This window comes from Cervus canadensis, chromosome 13 (assembly GCF_019320065.1).
Source record: "Cervus canadensis isolate Bull #8, Minnesota chromosome 13, ASM1932006v1, whole genome shotgun sequence".
In the NCBI taxonomy this organism is placed as follows: domain Eukaryota; kingdom Metazoa; phylum Chordata; class Mammalia; order Artiodactyla; family Cervidae; genus Cervus; species Cervus canadensis.
In genome coordinates this window covers 47,351,649-47,367,810 of record NC_057398.1, presented here as the reverse complement: position 1 = coordinate 47,367,810, position 16,162 = coordinate 47,351,649, and the positions used below count along the sequence as shown (strand labels likewise).

At 41.3% G+C, this 16,162-nt stretch overlaps 1 protein-coding gene across 1 annotated transcript in view; it reads right to left on the bottom strand.

Moving 5' to 3' along the window:
• Window positions 1-16,162, bottom strand: part of KIF26B (kinesin family member 26B) — a 521,091-nt gene that overhangs the window by 67,753 nt on the left and 437,176 nt on the right. The window contains exon 10 of the mRNA XM_043485805.1: window positions 3,670-3,829. Coding sequence (XP_043341740.1) covers window positions 3,670-3,829 — 160 coding nt within the window. The remainder of the gene's footprint in view (window positions 1-3,669; window positions 3,830-16,162) is intronic.

Below are 16,162 nucleotides of genomic sequence, written 5' to 3'. Positions count from 1 at the left end.
GCCTTTGGTGGTCTCCTTCCTGTCCCCGGGTGCTTTTCTGAATGGTGTCACCACTTGGGATTGATTGATGGAACTTGGATTGCCCAGCGAGCCTGAGCTGTGTCACGACTGAGGCTAGGAAACTATTCTGCACTTGCATTTATCACTTATATCATTTGCAAAGTCACAAACCATTCAGGGCACACCTAGGGTGCCCATGGGAGCGCCTGGGATGGGTAATGAATCCAAACTCGCTTTCGGGCTTGCTCACATGACAGAAAGTCTGTCTGGCACGATGATGAAGAGAAACGAGGACAGGCTCTATCCCTTCTGTGCACATTTCAGTTAATTTCCCAGAAGCAAACACAAGTGATGTGAGTTCCAAGCACAGAAGGGTCCAGGATGACAAATGAAGTGGGTTTTTTGTGTGTTTTGGAAGGCGTGGGGGGAGGGTCATGAAAGTGGAGTTTGGTTTTCCTTTTTTTTTTTTTTCCTTTAAGTGAACAAGAATAAGAGGAAAACTGCAAGGGCATAAAACCTCCCTATCTCAGGAACTTACTGCAGAGACAGGGTTTGACATGGGAAAGGTGTTTAGTATGCTAACAAAATGCCGTGTGATGGGGGTTTGGAGCACGGACTGAATTGATAGAAGAAATCTGGGCCATCCTGCTGTGCTGAAGACCTCACGCTGTGCAGAGCAAAGGCAGCTAATATGTTACAGAGCTTGATGAGGCTGGGCGAGTGGATCGGCAAGGAACTGCCAAGGTCTCTGAGGCTGTAAAATGTGATGCAGTTTGATCCTGCCACCAACTGGCTGGGTGATTTGAGTAAATCTTGGCCTTATCTTCCGGCACCTTGAAAGAGGATAGTTTGTTGTCGATTAATCACTTTGCAAATGCATTCTCAGAACCAAATATTGACTATCCACTGTGGCTGAGAATCTGAAACAATATTACAGCAACGATCTTTGAAAGCTCACATATAATGATGGGCATTAAGGACTGAGGGATGATACAATTGGCTATACAAGTGCACTGCCAGTGAAGGTTTGGGGAGGACAGAGCTGGCTGGGTGGTCAGGCCACCATGTTTTCTGACACCAAGCAGTGGGCAGCTCTGCAAGATCCCCAGGAGGATCCTGATGGTTGGGGGACGACTCTATGCCTGTGTCTTATGTTGACACCATATTTATATTAAGTATAAGCCTACTTCAACAGAGAATGAGATGGTTGGGTGGCATCACCGACTCAATGGATATGAGTTTGAGCAAACTACAGGAGATGGTGAAGGACAGGGAAGACTGGCGTGCTGCAGTCCATGATGTCACAAAGAGTTGGACACAACTTAGCGACTGAACAACAAAGTCTACTTCAGACATGGAGTGCCTTTAATCATCACTCCCTCAGAGCCAGAAAGGAAAGAAGGGAGCTGAAGCAGACGGATGTCTGCAGAGAACAGTGAGTGAAGTTTCCACATTTTGTCAGCCCTCGCAAGTGAGCAGGTAGCTGGTTGTTGTGGTAACTGGTGTATGGTATGTTTAATTTAGCAAGAGACCTTGAATTATCAACAAAATCAATTTTTAATGTTGATAGTAAAATCCAACTTGAACCAAAAGGAAGTTACTTTATCTAAAGTAAAAGTAATTTCATATGCTTACTTTTATCCATTCCCCCCACCATCAATTCAACAAATATTTATTTAAATCCATAAAAGCATGTCACTCCACAGAAACAGTGTGAGAGACATATATATATATGAGATATAAACATACAAGCAAAATACACAATCAGTGACCTCGTAAGGTGGTATTTTGAATTTTGTCTACATCATGATCTGTTAAGTTATCATACTAATACACATCTCCCTTTTTATGGACAGGGAAGACACAAGGGCTGATAACTCTTTCTTTTCTTTCTGAGATCTTCAGCCTTGACAGTATCTCTCCAGACCTTTATTTTTTTTCCCTCCTTCTCTTCTGTCTTCCCTTCCTCCCTCCCTCCCTTCCTTCCTCTCTTTCTTGTAATCACAAGTTGACTTTATTCAACTGCAAAAATGATACTGAATGAAACTTCATATACCTTCAAATTGAATTTTTTTTCCTCATAGAAAAGAATCACACAAGGGCTGGAAAATCCACTTCAGGGTGTATCCTAGGATTCCAAATTTCAAGAACTGAGACAGACTGGCTTATAATATCTATTTAAACTCCAAAGTAGGCTAGTAATGGGCTTCCTGGTAGAGAACAAAATCACAGTGTTGGCATCAACTTATGGTAGAGGCAAAGGACAACTCAAGAACTCATACTGAATCTCAGTTATTGTAGAAAAAACTACCTGACTTACCTTTTCCATCCTACACAACAGAAACTTATATTTTGTTGAATCCTACAGATTAAAAAATGATTCCATGTACCACATATTTGCTTAATCCTCAAGGCAACTCTGTAAAGTACGTGTTATTTCCATTTCAATAGGTGGGTATAGGCTCAATGACATTATCGTTATTGGTTATTGACTACAGTGTTACACACTTTACAAAAGACTTTCACACACATATCATTTGGAGCCTTTTATCCTTGTTGTGTAAATAAGATATATAGCTATAGCCCTCAGTTCATGAGATGTGAAGGTTCAGATAGCTAGTGAAAGATGCAGCTGGACCTTGGCAGAGCCTGAAAAATTAAAGAGTTCCCCTCATCCCATCACCACATTGTCCAGTGGAAAAGCTGAACCGGAGCGATGGTGGTGAGGGGTGGCTCCAGGGCTGGGTCATTCATGGCCAAAGATGATATGGCAAGTTTTTGGCTATGCCAGATATAGGAGCAGTTCTACTTTCATCTTTTTGGAGCATAACCGAGAAGAGGAAAAGGATCTTGGAAGTGAAACAAACATTTGCATGGGATAGTGGGTGGTAATTCCCCAAGCTTTTCAGTTCTCCTAAATAGGATTGCCAGATAAAATACAGGATGCTCCTATAGCTAATGCAATACTGGGGACATATTTACACTGAAAATAATTGGTTTTTATCTGAAATTAAAATTTAACTGGGCATCCCATATTTTTATTGGTTAGATATGGCAGCTCTACTCCTAAGGGAATGGTAATTCAATCTTAGGCCCCTTGCTCTTATCTCTATAAAGCATTTGTACAATGGTGGCAATAATTTGAATGTATGTATGCTAAGTCATTTCAGTTGCGGCGAACTCTGTGATCCTATGGACCTTAGCCCCAGGCTCCTCTGTCTGTGGGATTCTACAGGCAAGAATACTGGAGTGGGTTGCCATGCCCTCCTCCAGTGGATCTTCCCAACCCAGGGATCAAACCCACATCTCCTGTAGCCCCTGCATGGCAGGCAAATTCTTTACCACTAGTGCCACTAGGGAAGCCTCAACAATAATCTACAAATGGCAATTGTGATTAAAGCCCTCAACTGAGGTAACATCCTATTATTTCTGACTTGAGCAGCCTAACGTTAGGATTGGGGCAAATTTATGTATTTCCATAGCTCTTGAATTTGGCAGATCAGGCATTACGTAATTGCTAGCAAAGGCCAGTTTCTGGCACTGAACTGACAACGTGGTCCATACCTCTGTAGTACAACTCTCCCCAGATGTCACTAGGCTGAGAAATCCACACCTAGCCCTGGTACCATGTTCACTTCATTCCATTCTTTGAGTAGAAGAGTCACTTACTTGTATGGGATGTGCTTGCTGCCATTGACGAGAGCCAGGATGACATTGCCCAGGGCGGACAGTGAGAGGCACAGCCCTGAGCCTCCTTCCCGATTTTTGCTAAGAGCTTTCACACAGCTGCCAAGATCGATGAGGTGCAGGCGGCTGCGGCCTCCAGACACTGCCACAGGAGAGAAGACAAGAGAAGAAAGGACTGGTTAAGTCTGATAAGCCCTCATCTGTCCTTCATGCGGCTCCTTGGGAAATCTGAGGGGAAAAAAGAGGAAGTAAAGGGCTGAAGTTCATGATCTAGTACGAGACCCCAACCAAATCATGCAGGGGTAACAAATAGCACAGTCCTCTTAGATTCTGTCCATCACACACCACTGGCCTTCTGAAACCTATGGACATTCCTACTATAAATAAAGGAATAATTCCTTCTGGTTGGATGAGATGAGATTTAACAGAGAAGGTAAATTTCTATTAAAAGAGAGTAAGATTTGTGCCTACAGAAATTTCTGCCTTTGTGTAACAGAATTCTGAAATTGATTGTATTAAAACATGAATAGCCCATAAGTGATTATCTGCTTTGGTTGAGTGTTATAGAGACCAGTGACCTAAAGCTCAGCCAGGAATCAGGTTAATAACTCAAAATAATAATCAAATGGGTTAAAACCAGTAGTAATGAGAAAAATCTTGAAAATAGCCAGAGGGGGAAAATCATGTTACAAGTAAAGGAACAAAGATAAAATGATGTTTCTCAGAAATAATACAGGGGAGAAGACAATGGAGTGACATTCTTAAAGTACTGAAAACTTCCAACCTACAGTTATATACCCGGCCAGAGTCTCATTCTCAGATAAAAGGAAAATAAAGACTTTTTTCAGACTTAAAAAAGCTGAAAGAATTCATCACAAAGGATATACACAAAAGAATGGAGAGTTTTGGAAATGACAACCATGTGAATAAATATATGATTTTCTCTTATTTAAATCTCCTTAAAAGTTAATTGACTGCTAAAGCAAAAATAACAACAATGTAATATGTGGGTATAACACACACACAATTAAAATGTTTGACAACAACAGCGCAAAGTTTAGGAGTGGAGAAATGAAAATACTCTACTGTAAGTTTCTTTTTCTAGACATGAAGTGATATAATAACACTTGAAAGTAGACTGTGATAACTTAAAGATGTATACAATAAATCCTACAGCAATCACTAAATAAAGATTTAGAGCTAAAAAGCCAGCAAAGAATATTAAGTGGAGTCATATAAAATGTTCAATAAGTTCAAAAGAAAGCAAATAAAACAAAAAGGAAAACAAAGAACAGATGGGTTAAATAGAAAACATACAAAAAAATAATACTTTGGGCCACACCATATGAATTATCCCATTAAATGAAGTAGTCTGAATATCCTTATTAAAAGTCGATATTGTTGGATTTGATAAAAAGCAAGACTCTTCTACATGCTGCCTATGGGAAGTGCACTTCAAACATAAAGAAACAATAGGTTGCAAATGTAAGTATGGAAAAGGCTATACCATGCAAATAGTTGCCATAAGAAAGCTGCAGCAGTTACAATATCAAACAAAAGAGACTCAAGACAAAAATATTACTGGAGGGAAAGAGAGACATTTTATAATGATAAAGGACAAAATTCATCAGGAGGTCCAAACAATCAAAAATGTTTATGCTTTAATAATGGAAGTTAAAACATATGAAGTAAAATCTGATAGAATTGCAATAATGAAGAGAAAACTCCAGACTTATAGTTGGAGATTTCAAATACCCCTTTCTCAATAACTGATATAACAAGTAGACAGAAAACCAGTAAGGATATAGAAGATTTGAACAACTATCAATTCATTCTACCTGACATTCACAGAATATTCAACCCAACAAAAGCAGAATATACTTTCTTTTGAATTGCACACAAAATATTTACCAAGATAGACTATATTCTGGTACATGAAACAAATCTAAGTAAATCTTAAAGGCTTCACATCATTCCAACTGTACTCTGATACATTAAATTCGAAGTCAATTCAGAAAGACACCTGGAAAATCCCTAAATATTTTGAAACTCAACAACACAGCTCCAAATAACAGGGTCAAAGAAGAAACCAAAATGGAAATTAGAAAGTGTTCTTAAGTGAATGAAAATGAAAAACAATATATCCAAATTAGTAAGACACTTCTATTGTTAGAAGGAATTTACCCCATTAAATGCCTATATCAGAAAACAACAGAGGTTTCCAATCAGTTACCTCAGCTTCCACTTTAATAAACTAGAAAAAAATGAGCAAATTAAAGACTAAATAGCAGAAAGGAAATAATTAATACAAAATCAGAAATCAAGGAAATATAAAATTTAAAGAACAGTAGAGAAAAATCAATATCATCTAAAGTTGATTCTTTAAGATCAATAAAATTCATATCTCTCTAGCATGACTGATCAGCAAAGAGCGAAGACACAAATTTCCCACGTCAGGAACAAAAGAGGTAGTAGCCTCACTACAGTTTCTATGAATAAAAAAAAAGATAATAAAGAAACATGATGCCAGTAAGTTAGCACAACTTGGAAGAATGAACACATTTCTTGATAGATACAAAGTACCAGAGCTCACTCAAGAAATAGTAGATAATGTGACTAACCCTACATCCATTAAAGAAATAGAATCTGTAGTTAACAACCTTTCTACAGAGAAAGCAGTGTATTTAACCACACTGGTGAATTCTACCAAACTTTAAAGGAAGAAATAATATCAATCTTACACAAATTCTTCCTGAAAATTAAATGGGAGAGTGCGTGTGTGCTAAGTCACTTCAGTCATGTCCAACACTTTGCCACTTCATGGACTGTAGCCCACCAAGCTCCTCTGGCCTTGGTTTTCTCCAGGCAAGGATACTGGAGTAGGTTATCCTCCTCCAGGGGATCTTCCTGACCCAGGGATCGAACCCGTGCCTCTTACATCTCCTGCACTGGCAGGAGCGTTCTTTATCACTAGTGCCACCTGGGAAGCCCCAGATAGGAGAGACTACATCCCAATTAATTCTTCGAGACCAGGGTTATCTTGATAGCAAAAACAAAGATATTCCAAGAAAAAAGTTGAAGACCAATTATCCCTCATGAACAAATAGGCAAAAGTTCTAAACAAAACACTAGTGAGTCATACTAGAAAATTATAGCTAGGAACATATTAAAAGGACTTTTATACCATGAATAAATTAATTAATGACTAAATAAGTGAATTAATCCAAGGAATGCAGGGTTGGTTAGCAAAAAATTCATCTATCATTATAATTCACCCCATAAGCAGACTAAAAAGAAAAAGATTCTCTCAGCAGATGCAGACAAAGCATTTAACAAACTCCAATATCCATCACTGATAAAAAAGGTCGGCAAAATATAAATCAAAGGTGATATTCTCAGTTTAATAAAAAGTGTCTAGGAAAAACCTGCAGCTAATAGTATTCTTAATAGTAAAAGACTAAAGCTTTACAAGATCAAGAACAAGACAAGGATGTTCACTCTTTCTATTCAATGTTATAGGGGAGGTTCTAGCCAGCTCAACAGGGAAGAAAAAGAAATAAAATGTATCCAGACTGGAAAGAAATAAGTTAAACTGTCTTTCATGACAGATTACATGATTATCTATGTAGAAAAGCTAACAGAAGCCACAAAAAAAGCAACTAGAACTAATAATTGAGTTTACTAATTTGTGGAATACTAGGTTCATGGATCGAGATAATTGTATTTCTAAACTGTAGGGACAAACAACTGGAAATTGAAATTTAAAAATACCTTTTACAGTAACATCAAAAATATTAAATACTTACAGATAAATCTGACAAAAGATACATTCACTGAAAACTACAAAACATACCTGAGAAAAATTAGTAAAGACTTGAAAAAATAGAGAGAAGTCTGATGCAGGAGAGCAAGGAAAACATCCAGGAACCACTGTCCTGACCCCAGCCTTGTCTCTGCTTATCCTGTCTCAACTTTACATCTAGCACTAACAAAAAAGGTGATGAAGGTTTACAGAAAATATAAAATTTCAATTCAGGTTCTCCAGTGACTCTGGTACACTTGTGGCAAAAAACTTTCCACATTAAGGATGTTATATTTTGTTTATCTCCAACTATCTCCAATAAAAATCCTTAATAGGAAAGATATAATACATTACTTTTCTTTAATCTTATTTTGTATTATACAGGATCAAGCCACTGGCAGCGTGCACGGGAAATAGTTATTTTTAAAGCAAAATATCATCTGTTTTGCAACCTAATTATACAGACAGAAGAAGCTCAGATATTTCATGCGCTCTGCAGATTAAAGGGCAAAGACAGGGACCAATTTGGACTTTCAGACTCTAATAGTCCATTTGATGTAATGGAATAAAATTCGTAATGTACACGTAGTAAAATAGAACACAGAGAACAAAAGCATAGTTTAGACTGTGCTAAAGAATAATATTGTAAAATACCTGTAATTATACCTGCATGACTCAAAATGAGAGTCATATTTTAAACATTGTAAAATCAACTTTGCTCTATAACCACCGGAGTTTCAGTAGTCACAGAATTCTGAACTTCACACACAGTGCTGAATCCGGAATGGTACACAGTGACTGAGCTCAGGCCATCAGCTATCACCAAGCATTCCCATTACTACAGGCAGTTGGAGAGAAAGTAGTTATAGAATCAATGAACAATAGGTGATAATTAATAGCAGGTAAGAAGCAGGTTCCTCACGGACTTTTCAGATTTTTGAGGTCAGAGCTGCAAGATTTAGGAACATAACCCAGTCTGCCTTGAGACTGTTCATATTTGAATATGTGTATTTCAAGTCTAGACTTTGACCAAATGAAATTACCCATATGCCTTACTCTCCCACAGGAAGCAATATACTAATTAACCCCACTCCCGAGTGATTCTTCCAACTCATGTTCATGGAGCCAGGATATGCTAATTTCTCCCCAAAACATTTAATTCCTACAATAATCCTATAGGGCAAGAATTGGCTCTGTTGTATAGATGAGGAAACTGAGGTTCACAGATGTTAAACAAATCACTCAAGATCTCATAGAAAATTAAAACTCAAGATGAAAATCCAGAGCTAACTTTTACAGTTATAGTTTACTCTTTTAACTCACTTTCCCATAACTTAGTGGTTCCCAAACTTGGCTGCATATCAGAATCAGCTTGGGGTATTTACAAAATATGAACGCCTGACTCCTACTCCCAGGCTTTCTAATTTAACCAGTCTGGGGTATGGCATGGGCATTGGGATTCACCAGAAGGCTACACAGGTGATTCTCTTGTGCAGCAAAGTTTGGGAAAAATGGCCTTGCCACCTGATCAGGTTAACCCAGGCCCTCCATCAGCCGTGTCAGGCACACTGTCTGATGCCCATAGCACCTTGCAGTCTTGTGATGTGTGGTGACTGTTCCTTAGCTTGTCTTTGCACTTCTGCTCCAAAAACATGAACTGTACACTTATCAACAGGTCAGCTAGGTTTCCTCCTAAACCTAACTATGCCCCTTGTACTTAATATTATAAATAAAAATAATAAAATATTATGTAAATCAATGAAATACATTTATGTAAAGAGTTAATGTTTCTAAAACACTGAAATCAATGCTTTGGAAAGGTGTGATTAAAATGAGTTAGTTTTTGAAAAAAGATACCGACTTTGGTGTGAATGAGAAATTACAGTGTGGAAAAAATTTCAAGAATCTAGAAAAAGTCTATACTCAGTTGCACAAGTATCTCTTAAGTCCTTGAATCATTCAGAAGAAATTGAAAGCAAAAGCCAGATTATTGAGTGTGGTTTATAAAAGTCAGAATCTAAAGTTGAAAACTCATCTCAAAGAGAAAACCATGGCCCTGTATCAGAAGACCAATGAATAAACACACAATTGTAGGTTTTAAGTTGAAAATGTTTATGACATGAATGTATCCTTTTATATGATTTTCCTTTTTAACTTAACTTTCTCAGTTAACTGATCAATTCCTTCTGACTGTGTTGCATGAGAGGACTTCTCTGAACTCACACCACCTGCTTCCACAAAGGGTAAGAGGATGGTCTTTCTCTTTCTGAGAATTTCCCTGGTGGCTCAGTGGGTAAAGAATCTGGGCAATGTAGGAAACCGCCGGCAATGCAGGAGACCCGGATTCGATCCCTGGGTTGGGAAGATTCCCTGGAGGAGGGCATGGCAACCCACTCCAATATTCTTGCCTGGAGAATCCCATGGATAGAGGAGTCTGGCGGGCTGCAGTCCAAGGGATCATAGTCAGACACAACTCAACAACTAAACCACCACTACCATCACCTCTTTCTGAATTAGCTAAATGAGGTAAGGAAGAAATTCACTCACTGTTTAATATACAGCACGCATGCCACTTGGTGTGACATGTAAAAACTGATGTGCAGGCACCTTACTGGGCTGCGGAGGGCACTGTGCCAGGCGACAGGAGACTCTGTCCTCAGGGAGCTTGTAGTCTGTCTGATGGGGCTGAGACAAGCCCAGAATGACTGAGATATAAGGCAGGGGCTTAACATTCCACGAAATGCTATGGGACTTAAAGGAGAAAGATATTCCAGAGGGGAGAATCTGAAAGGCTTATGGGGAGGCAGCTCAAGGGAGAAGCGGGGTTCAGACAAGGCTTTTTAAAAATATTTATTTATTTGGCTACATTGGGTCTTAGGTGAGGCACATGGATCTTCATTGGGTCACAAGATCTTTTGTTGTGGTTTATGGACTCTCTAGGTGTGGCACATGGACTCAGCAGTTGAGGCTCATGGGCTTAGTTGCTTAACCCTGGAATTTTAGTTCCCCAACCAGAGTTTGAACCCGAGTTCCCTGAATTGCAAGGCAGATTGCCACTGGACCACGAGGGAAGTCCCCAGACACAGTTTTTTTAAAAATTATTATCGATGTTATTGTTCCTTCCCTTCCTTTCCTTCCAAGAGGAGGCAACCCTGACTCTAGTGGTAGAAGAGATTGAAAATAAAAGCACAAAAAGATGATTGATGGGGGTCCTAGTCGCTGAGGTCCCAGAAGAGGCAGAAGGGGACAGGATGAAGAACAAAGAGATGGGAGGGAGCGGATCTATGGGAAAGGAGTGAGGGAAAGCAAGGTACATGGACAAGGAGGTTTGGATGCTAAGAGGACAGAAGCTGAGGCCATAGCCAGACTGACTTGTTCTTCTCCTTAAACAGGAGGCTGATTATCCACTGAAAGAGTTAGAGCAGGGGCCTCAGGCTCCAAAAGAAGGTTGGAAATAGCTGCCCTGGTAGAGGTGGTGGGGAGGCCATGAGGCATCACTGTAGGAATCCCAGACTGCAGAGTTTGGAAAACTGTCTCCTGGCCCAAGATTTTAAAAATCATATTATAAAAACCTCAAAACATGGAGCTGTCATTTCCCTGCTGACCAAGGAGAACGTGAGAGCCTGCAGGGGCCCTCATGTGTGGCCATCCTCGCTTCACAGGGCTTTGCAATGATGGATAGCAGAGGCCCAGGTCTGCCTCTTCTAAAAGCAACATTTCCCAGATCCCCTTTTCCCACACCCACCACCCAAATAACAGATCTCTAGAGTCCTGTGGACCGCATAGCCCTGGATAGAGCATCAGCTGATTCAAGCCATTCCAAGACATACAGGAAAGAGTGGCTGTGGTCAAAAGGAAACCAAGATTAAGGGAATAGTCTGATGAGATTTGTAAGCAGACGAGTGCAGGCAGAGAGTGTCCATGTCCTCGTCCACTGGTTCATGTACACACATGCAGATGGAGGCCTGTGTGCTGTACACAATCGCACACACAGCCAGCCCAGCCTCCACTTGGCCTCCACACTTCTTCCCCTAGAGGCGATAAAGTGAAGGAACAAATCAGAGACCTAGTGTCATTCTTAACCCTGGGTAGTTGTTGCTTGCAAACTGAGATTACTCATCAAAATGATGCTTTTAAAGACCATCTTAATCAATAGGACTTGTAAAAATCTACACGGTGAACTTATTCCACTGAAGTATCACTAGTACCATCTGGCTTTGAACTCCTAATTCACTCATCTTTATGGGGAGCAGCTGCTGACTGTTACAGTTTTAGGATCTCTTCCTCAATGGTGCAATTTCCAAGGGGAATCTCAAGCCTTTACAGAGGTAGCTTAGCAAAGCAGGGGAAGGCTCTGTGATGGGTGAAGAATCAGCCTCACTAATTCTCCAACAACGTTTAAACCAGGAATTATTTTAAGCTTAACCTAGTGCTGTCTGCAAAGCAGTGATATATCAACACAGAATTTTCTTTTCTATCTTGATTGGACATGTTGAAAACATTTTCGTCTGTCCACTCATATGTGCATATGTGAATGTGTGTGTGTGTTTATAAAATGCATATATGTGTATAAGATCCAGGTGCCTATGCACACATGCTGTGTTTAGTTCTTATAGCAGACAACTAATCTGAACTCTTTGGATATATCATCTTCACTTCTAATGGCCAGTTACCAGCAGTTCGCTCTGCTCTGCTTCCCTGCAGGGTGACTAATTAATAAACTTTTCCTTAATTGAGTTCTGGCTCGCAGGTCCAAGGGGATTATTACTTATATATAAGTAAACAAAATTTCCATTTTAAACAACGCTCCAAATCTCCTCATTATATTTTAAACAGATATAAATTCACTGAGGTCAAGCAAGCCGCAGGCTAGGAGGCTGTGTGCATTCCGGCCTAAATTCTCTTCCTCACAGGAAGCCAGGTGCTGCGGCAGGCAGGTGATGCCCCCAGATCCTTCAGGGCTTACCCCATCATCAGCCTCCATGCTGCACTTTCTTTGTTCTCATCTACAGCCATGTTAGAAAGTAACTATCGAGGTTCTGGAAACCATTAATGGCATCTGCCTTTTCTTTAAACCTGAATTTATTATTTAAAAGCCATTCACTTCCACAATTTATAAACAGGAAGAAAATGAATTTGATGTTAAACATTTAATAAGTGCCCAGGATTTGTTAAGGGCTGACTTGGGTGGATGGTTAGGTTTAAGGAGTGTCCTGCTTCTGCTAAGTCACTTCAGTCGTATTTGACTCTCTGTGACCCCATAGACGGCAGCCCACCAGGCTCCTCTGTCCCTGGGATTCTCCAGACAAGAATACTGGAGTGGGTTGCCATTTCCTTCTCCAATGCATGCATGCATGCATGCATGCTAAGTCACTTCAGTCGTGTCTGACTCTGTGCGACCCTATGGATAGCAGCCCACCAGGCTCCTCTGTCCATGGGATTCTCCAGACAAGAATAGTGGAGTGGGTTGCCATTTCCTTCTCCTAGCCTACACTTTTTGGAAGTTGAACGCTAAGTTCTTAGAGTCCAAATAATTTAATCAACTGTTTCTTTGTTTTCAAGATTCCTCCCTACTTTCAGATTCCAAATTGAGAGCAGACCCATGAAAGGAAGTGAAAAACTGACAACAAAGTTGCTTTAACTTGGTTTGAAACCTAGAAGGAGGAGATTATCCTTCCTCCAGAGCTTTTCAGCTCAGAGACATTTGGAAGCTATTTGGCTCCAGATTCAGATCTTCAGTAAGTCACCCTTTGCTGACAGTACAAGAATCCACTGTAAGCTTAGATTACAATGATTACTGGCTGCTTAAAAGAATAAAATAAATATTTTTTTCAGACTCCCCACATTCATGCTGCTAAGATAGAACCCAGAAAAATCAGTGAGGGCAGGATCTAAAGCCAGCTCCCAGATTGTTAGGAGAACTGTGGATAAAGCTCTGTTAGAGAATTTAAAGGTCTGGATCACTTAATCCCTATCCTAATTCCTTGTCTCCTTCTTTTTTAGCAAGTTATTCTAAATGGAAATACTATTCATAATGTGAGCCCTCCACTGAAAATCAATCTCCCCTGAAAGACTCGTATTCAAAAGATTTTGCTAATCCCCAGCCAGACCTGTATCACCATCACTGGTTGTCAAGAGTGATCTATATTCAGCTGACGGATGACATATCTCCTTGGGTGCAAGTGAGGGCCAGTACCTCTGGATTCCTGGGCAGCAGCCAGTATAAGTAGCCAAGGCTGTGGGTCCAAGCCTGGATTAGTGGAACTCTGGCCCCAGCAACAATATCTAGCAAGATTTTAGCCCCGGGACTACACAACCTCATAACAGGGAAGAGGGGGTGGGGCACATCTCTGGGCCCAGTTAAAACTAAAGGAGCAGGCAGCAAGAAAAGTGAATGATCCATGCGGCTACAAGGATGCATCTCAAATGCACTGCAGCATGCTCAGTCACTCAGTCTTTTCCGACTCTTTCGAAGCCCCATGGGCGGTAGCCCGCCAGGCTCCTCTGTCCATGAAATTCTCCAGGCACGAATACTGGAGTGGTTTGCCATTTCCTTCTTCAGGGGATCTTCCAAACCCAAGGATCGACCCCCATCTCTTGCGTCTCCTGCATTGGCAGGCAGATTCCTTACTGCCGAGCTACCTGGTAAGCCCCTCCAATGCAATGTATTAAATGAAAGCAGCCAGACACAAAAGGGCCACACATGGACCGCATGATTCCATTTAGGTGATATTCTGGACGAAGGCAAGACTATAAGGAGAAGAATCTGATCATGGGCTGGGGAGGGGCTGACTGCTAGGGCTAGAGGGACTTTTCTCTACCCATGGCTTTGCTCTCTATCTTGATGGTGGTGGTGGTGGTTACATGACTGAATAGATTTGCCAACATTTATTTAACAATATATGAAGAGGGTAATTTTTACTGAATTTAAATTATATCTCATAAACCTGAACTAAACAACAACAATTAAGGAATAGGAACAATAACAGAAGACTGGACCAACAAAGGCACTGAGATGGGGGGAGGAGAGAGCTTCCACTTCCCTTAAGGGGGAATGGAAAGGGGGAATGGAAGCCCCCCACAGCTGCCTCCAACAGAACCAGTTTCCAACTCTTTGGGCAACAAGGAGCCCAAATTGGGGGGCCCATCCACAGGTCGAGGCTGCACGTCTTAATTCCAGGTTCTATAGAATTTGGTTAGTTGGTTGTCTCCCATTATAGTCAATTAGCTCCACAACTTCTAGACACCAGAGTTAGGCTCCTAACTCAGGGCTTTTGTTTGTCTTTCTGGCATTCAGTGTCTGCCTGGGTTTTGAAAAGCCCGGTAGAAGTGGACAGAGAGCTGCTACTACTTGGCCAGCCAAGTGTTGGGGGCCACACTTGCCTTAGAAAAGCCCAGTGAGGTCAATGGACTACCTTGCCCATAGCCCAGGGTCCCACCTGAGACACTCAGCTGAGTGCTGGCACTCAGCTTCTGAGCACGGAATATACACTGCTTGGCAGACAAAGATTGGAATGATGCAGTGCTGGCTTTGAAAACAGCCAAGAGGCGATCCTGTAAGTACAGAGTTGGGTTCCTGGCAGGGCAGCTTGCTCACAGAGCATGTCCCGGGCATAGGTGTTTACAGAGAAATGTCACCGCTGGGCATTACCTGAGGGAGGGAGGCAGCCAGGATCTGGTTAGCTATTCAAAAGTCTGATTCATAGTCTATTTTAAAAACATGATTTTGTTTCTTCTGGGTTCACAGAGTGGATTCAAGCTAATGATTAGTAACATAGTCAGGGTGCTTGGTAGACACGTTGGTCTTTCATGATGAGCACTTACATGGTTTATGAACAAAAATATACTATGAAGCAGTTGTTTTTCTTTACTAAAGTTTGTTCTCTCACGTTCCCATGGCAATTACACGTGTAAATTATATTTAGCAAGCGAGCCCTTTTCTCTTGGATGTTCAAAAGCAAAGGTCAGCGCAGACTGGTGAAATTGTACTACATTTCTTTTTTAAAAATTCATTTACTTGATATCTTCTTTTTAGCTGAGCCCCAAGACATGTGAAATCTTGGTTCTCCCACCAGGGATCAAATCCCATGCCCCCTGCACTGGAAGTGCAGAGTCTTAACCACTGGACCACCGGGTAAGGGCTTAGATTGTGATATGTTTTAAAAGGTCCCGGGCTGCCCTGGAGGAGAGCCTTCTCCCCAGGGAGGGCAAGGAGGAGGAGGGTAGAGGCGGACTTACTTCCCCCCTTGCCGCTCTTCTCCATGCGGTACTGGTAGATGTGCAGTGTGAAGAGCATGTGCGAGTTGCGGAGGTCATCCTCGTCGCAGTCTTGCTGGTTGCCCCGCCGGGAGGCGATGGCCGCATCCAGGAAGAAGGCAGCCTTCTCTGCGGTGGGTGCCCGCAGCTCGCTCTGGTTCTGCAACTGCAAGACACAAGGGAAGGGCTGATGCTGCGGGCGAGAGGGCTCGCCTGCCACTCAGGCTGGCTGTCCCTTCCCCACTGTCCAAGGCCGATGTCCTTCTGGAACCAGGGCCCATGCCCATGTGCAATTCTCAGCCTAATTTATTCATATCTGAAAATTAACCCTAAGCATGCTTATTGGAGAAGAATATTTTTACCCATTTTACAATGGAAGTAGAATCTGTAAGTTGCTCTTGTTGTTTGGTTGCTAAG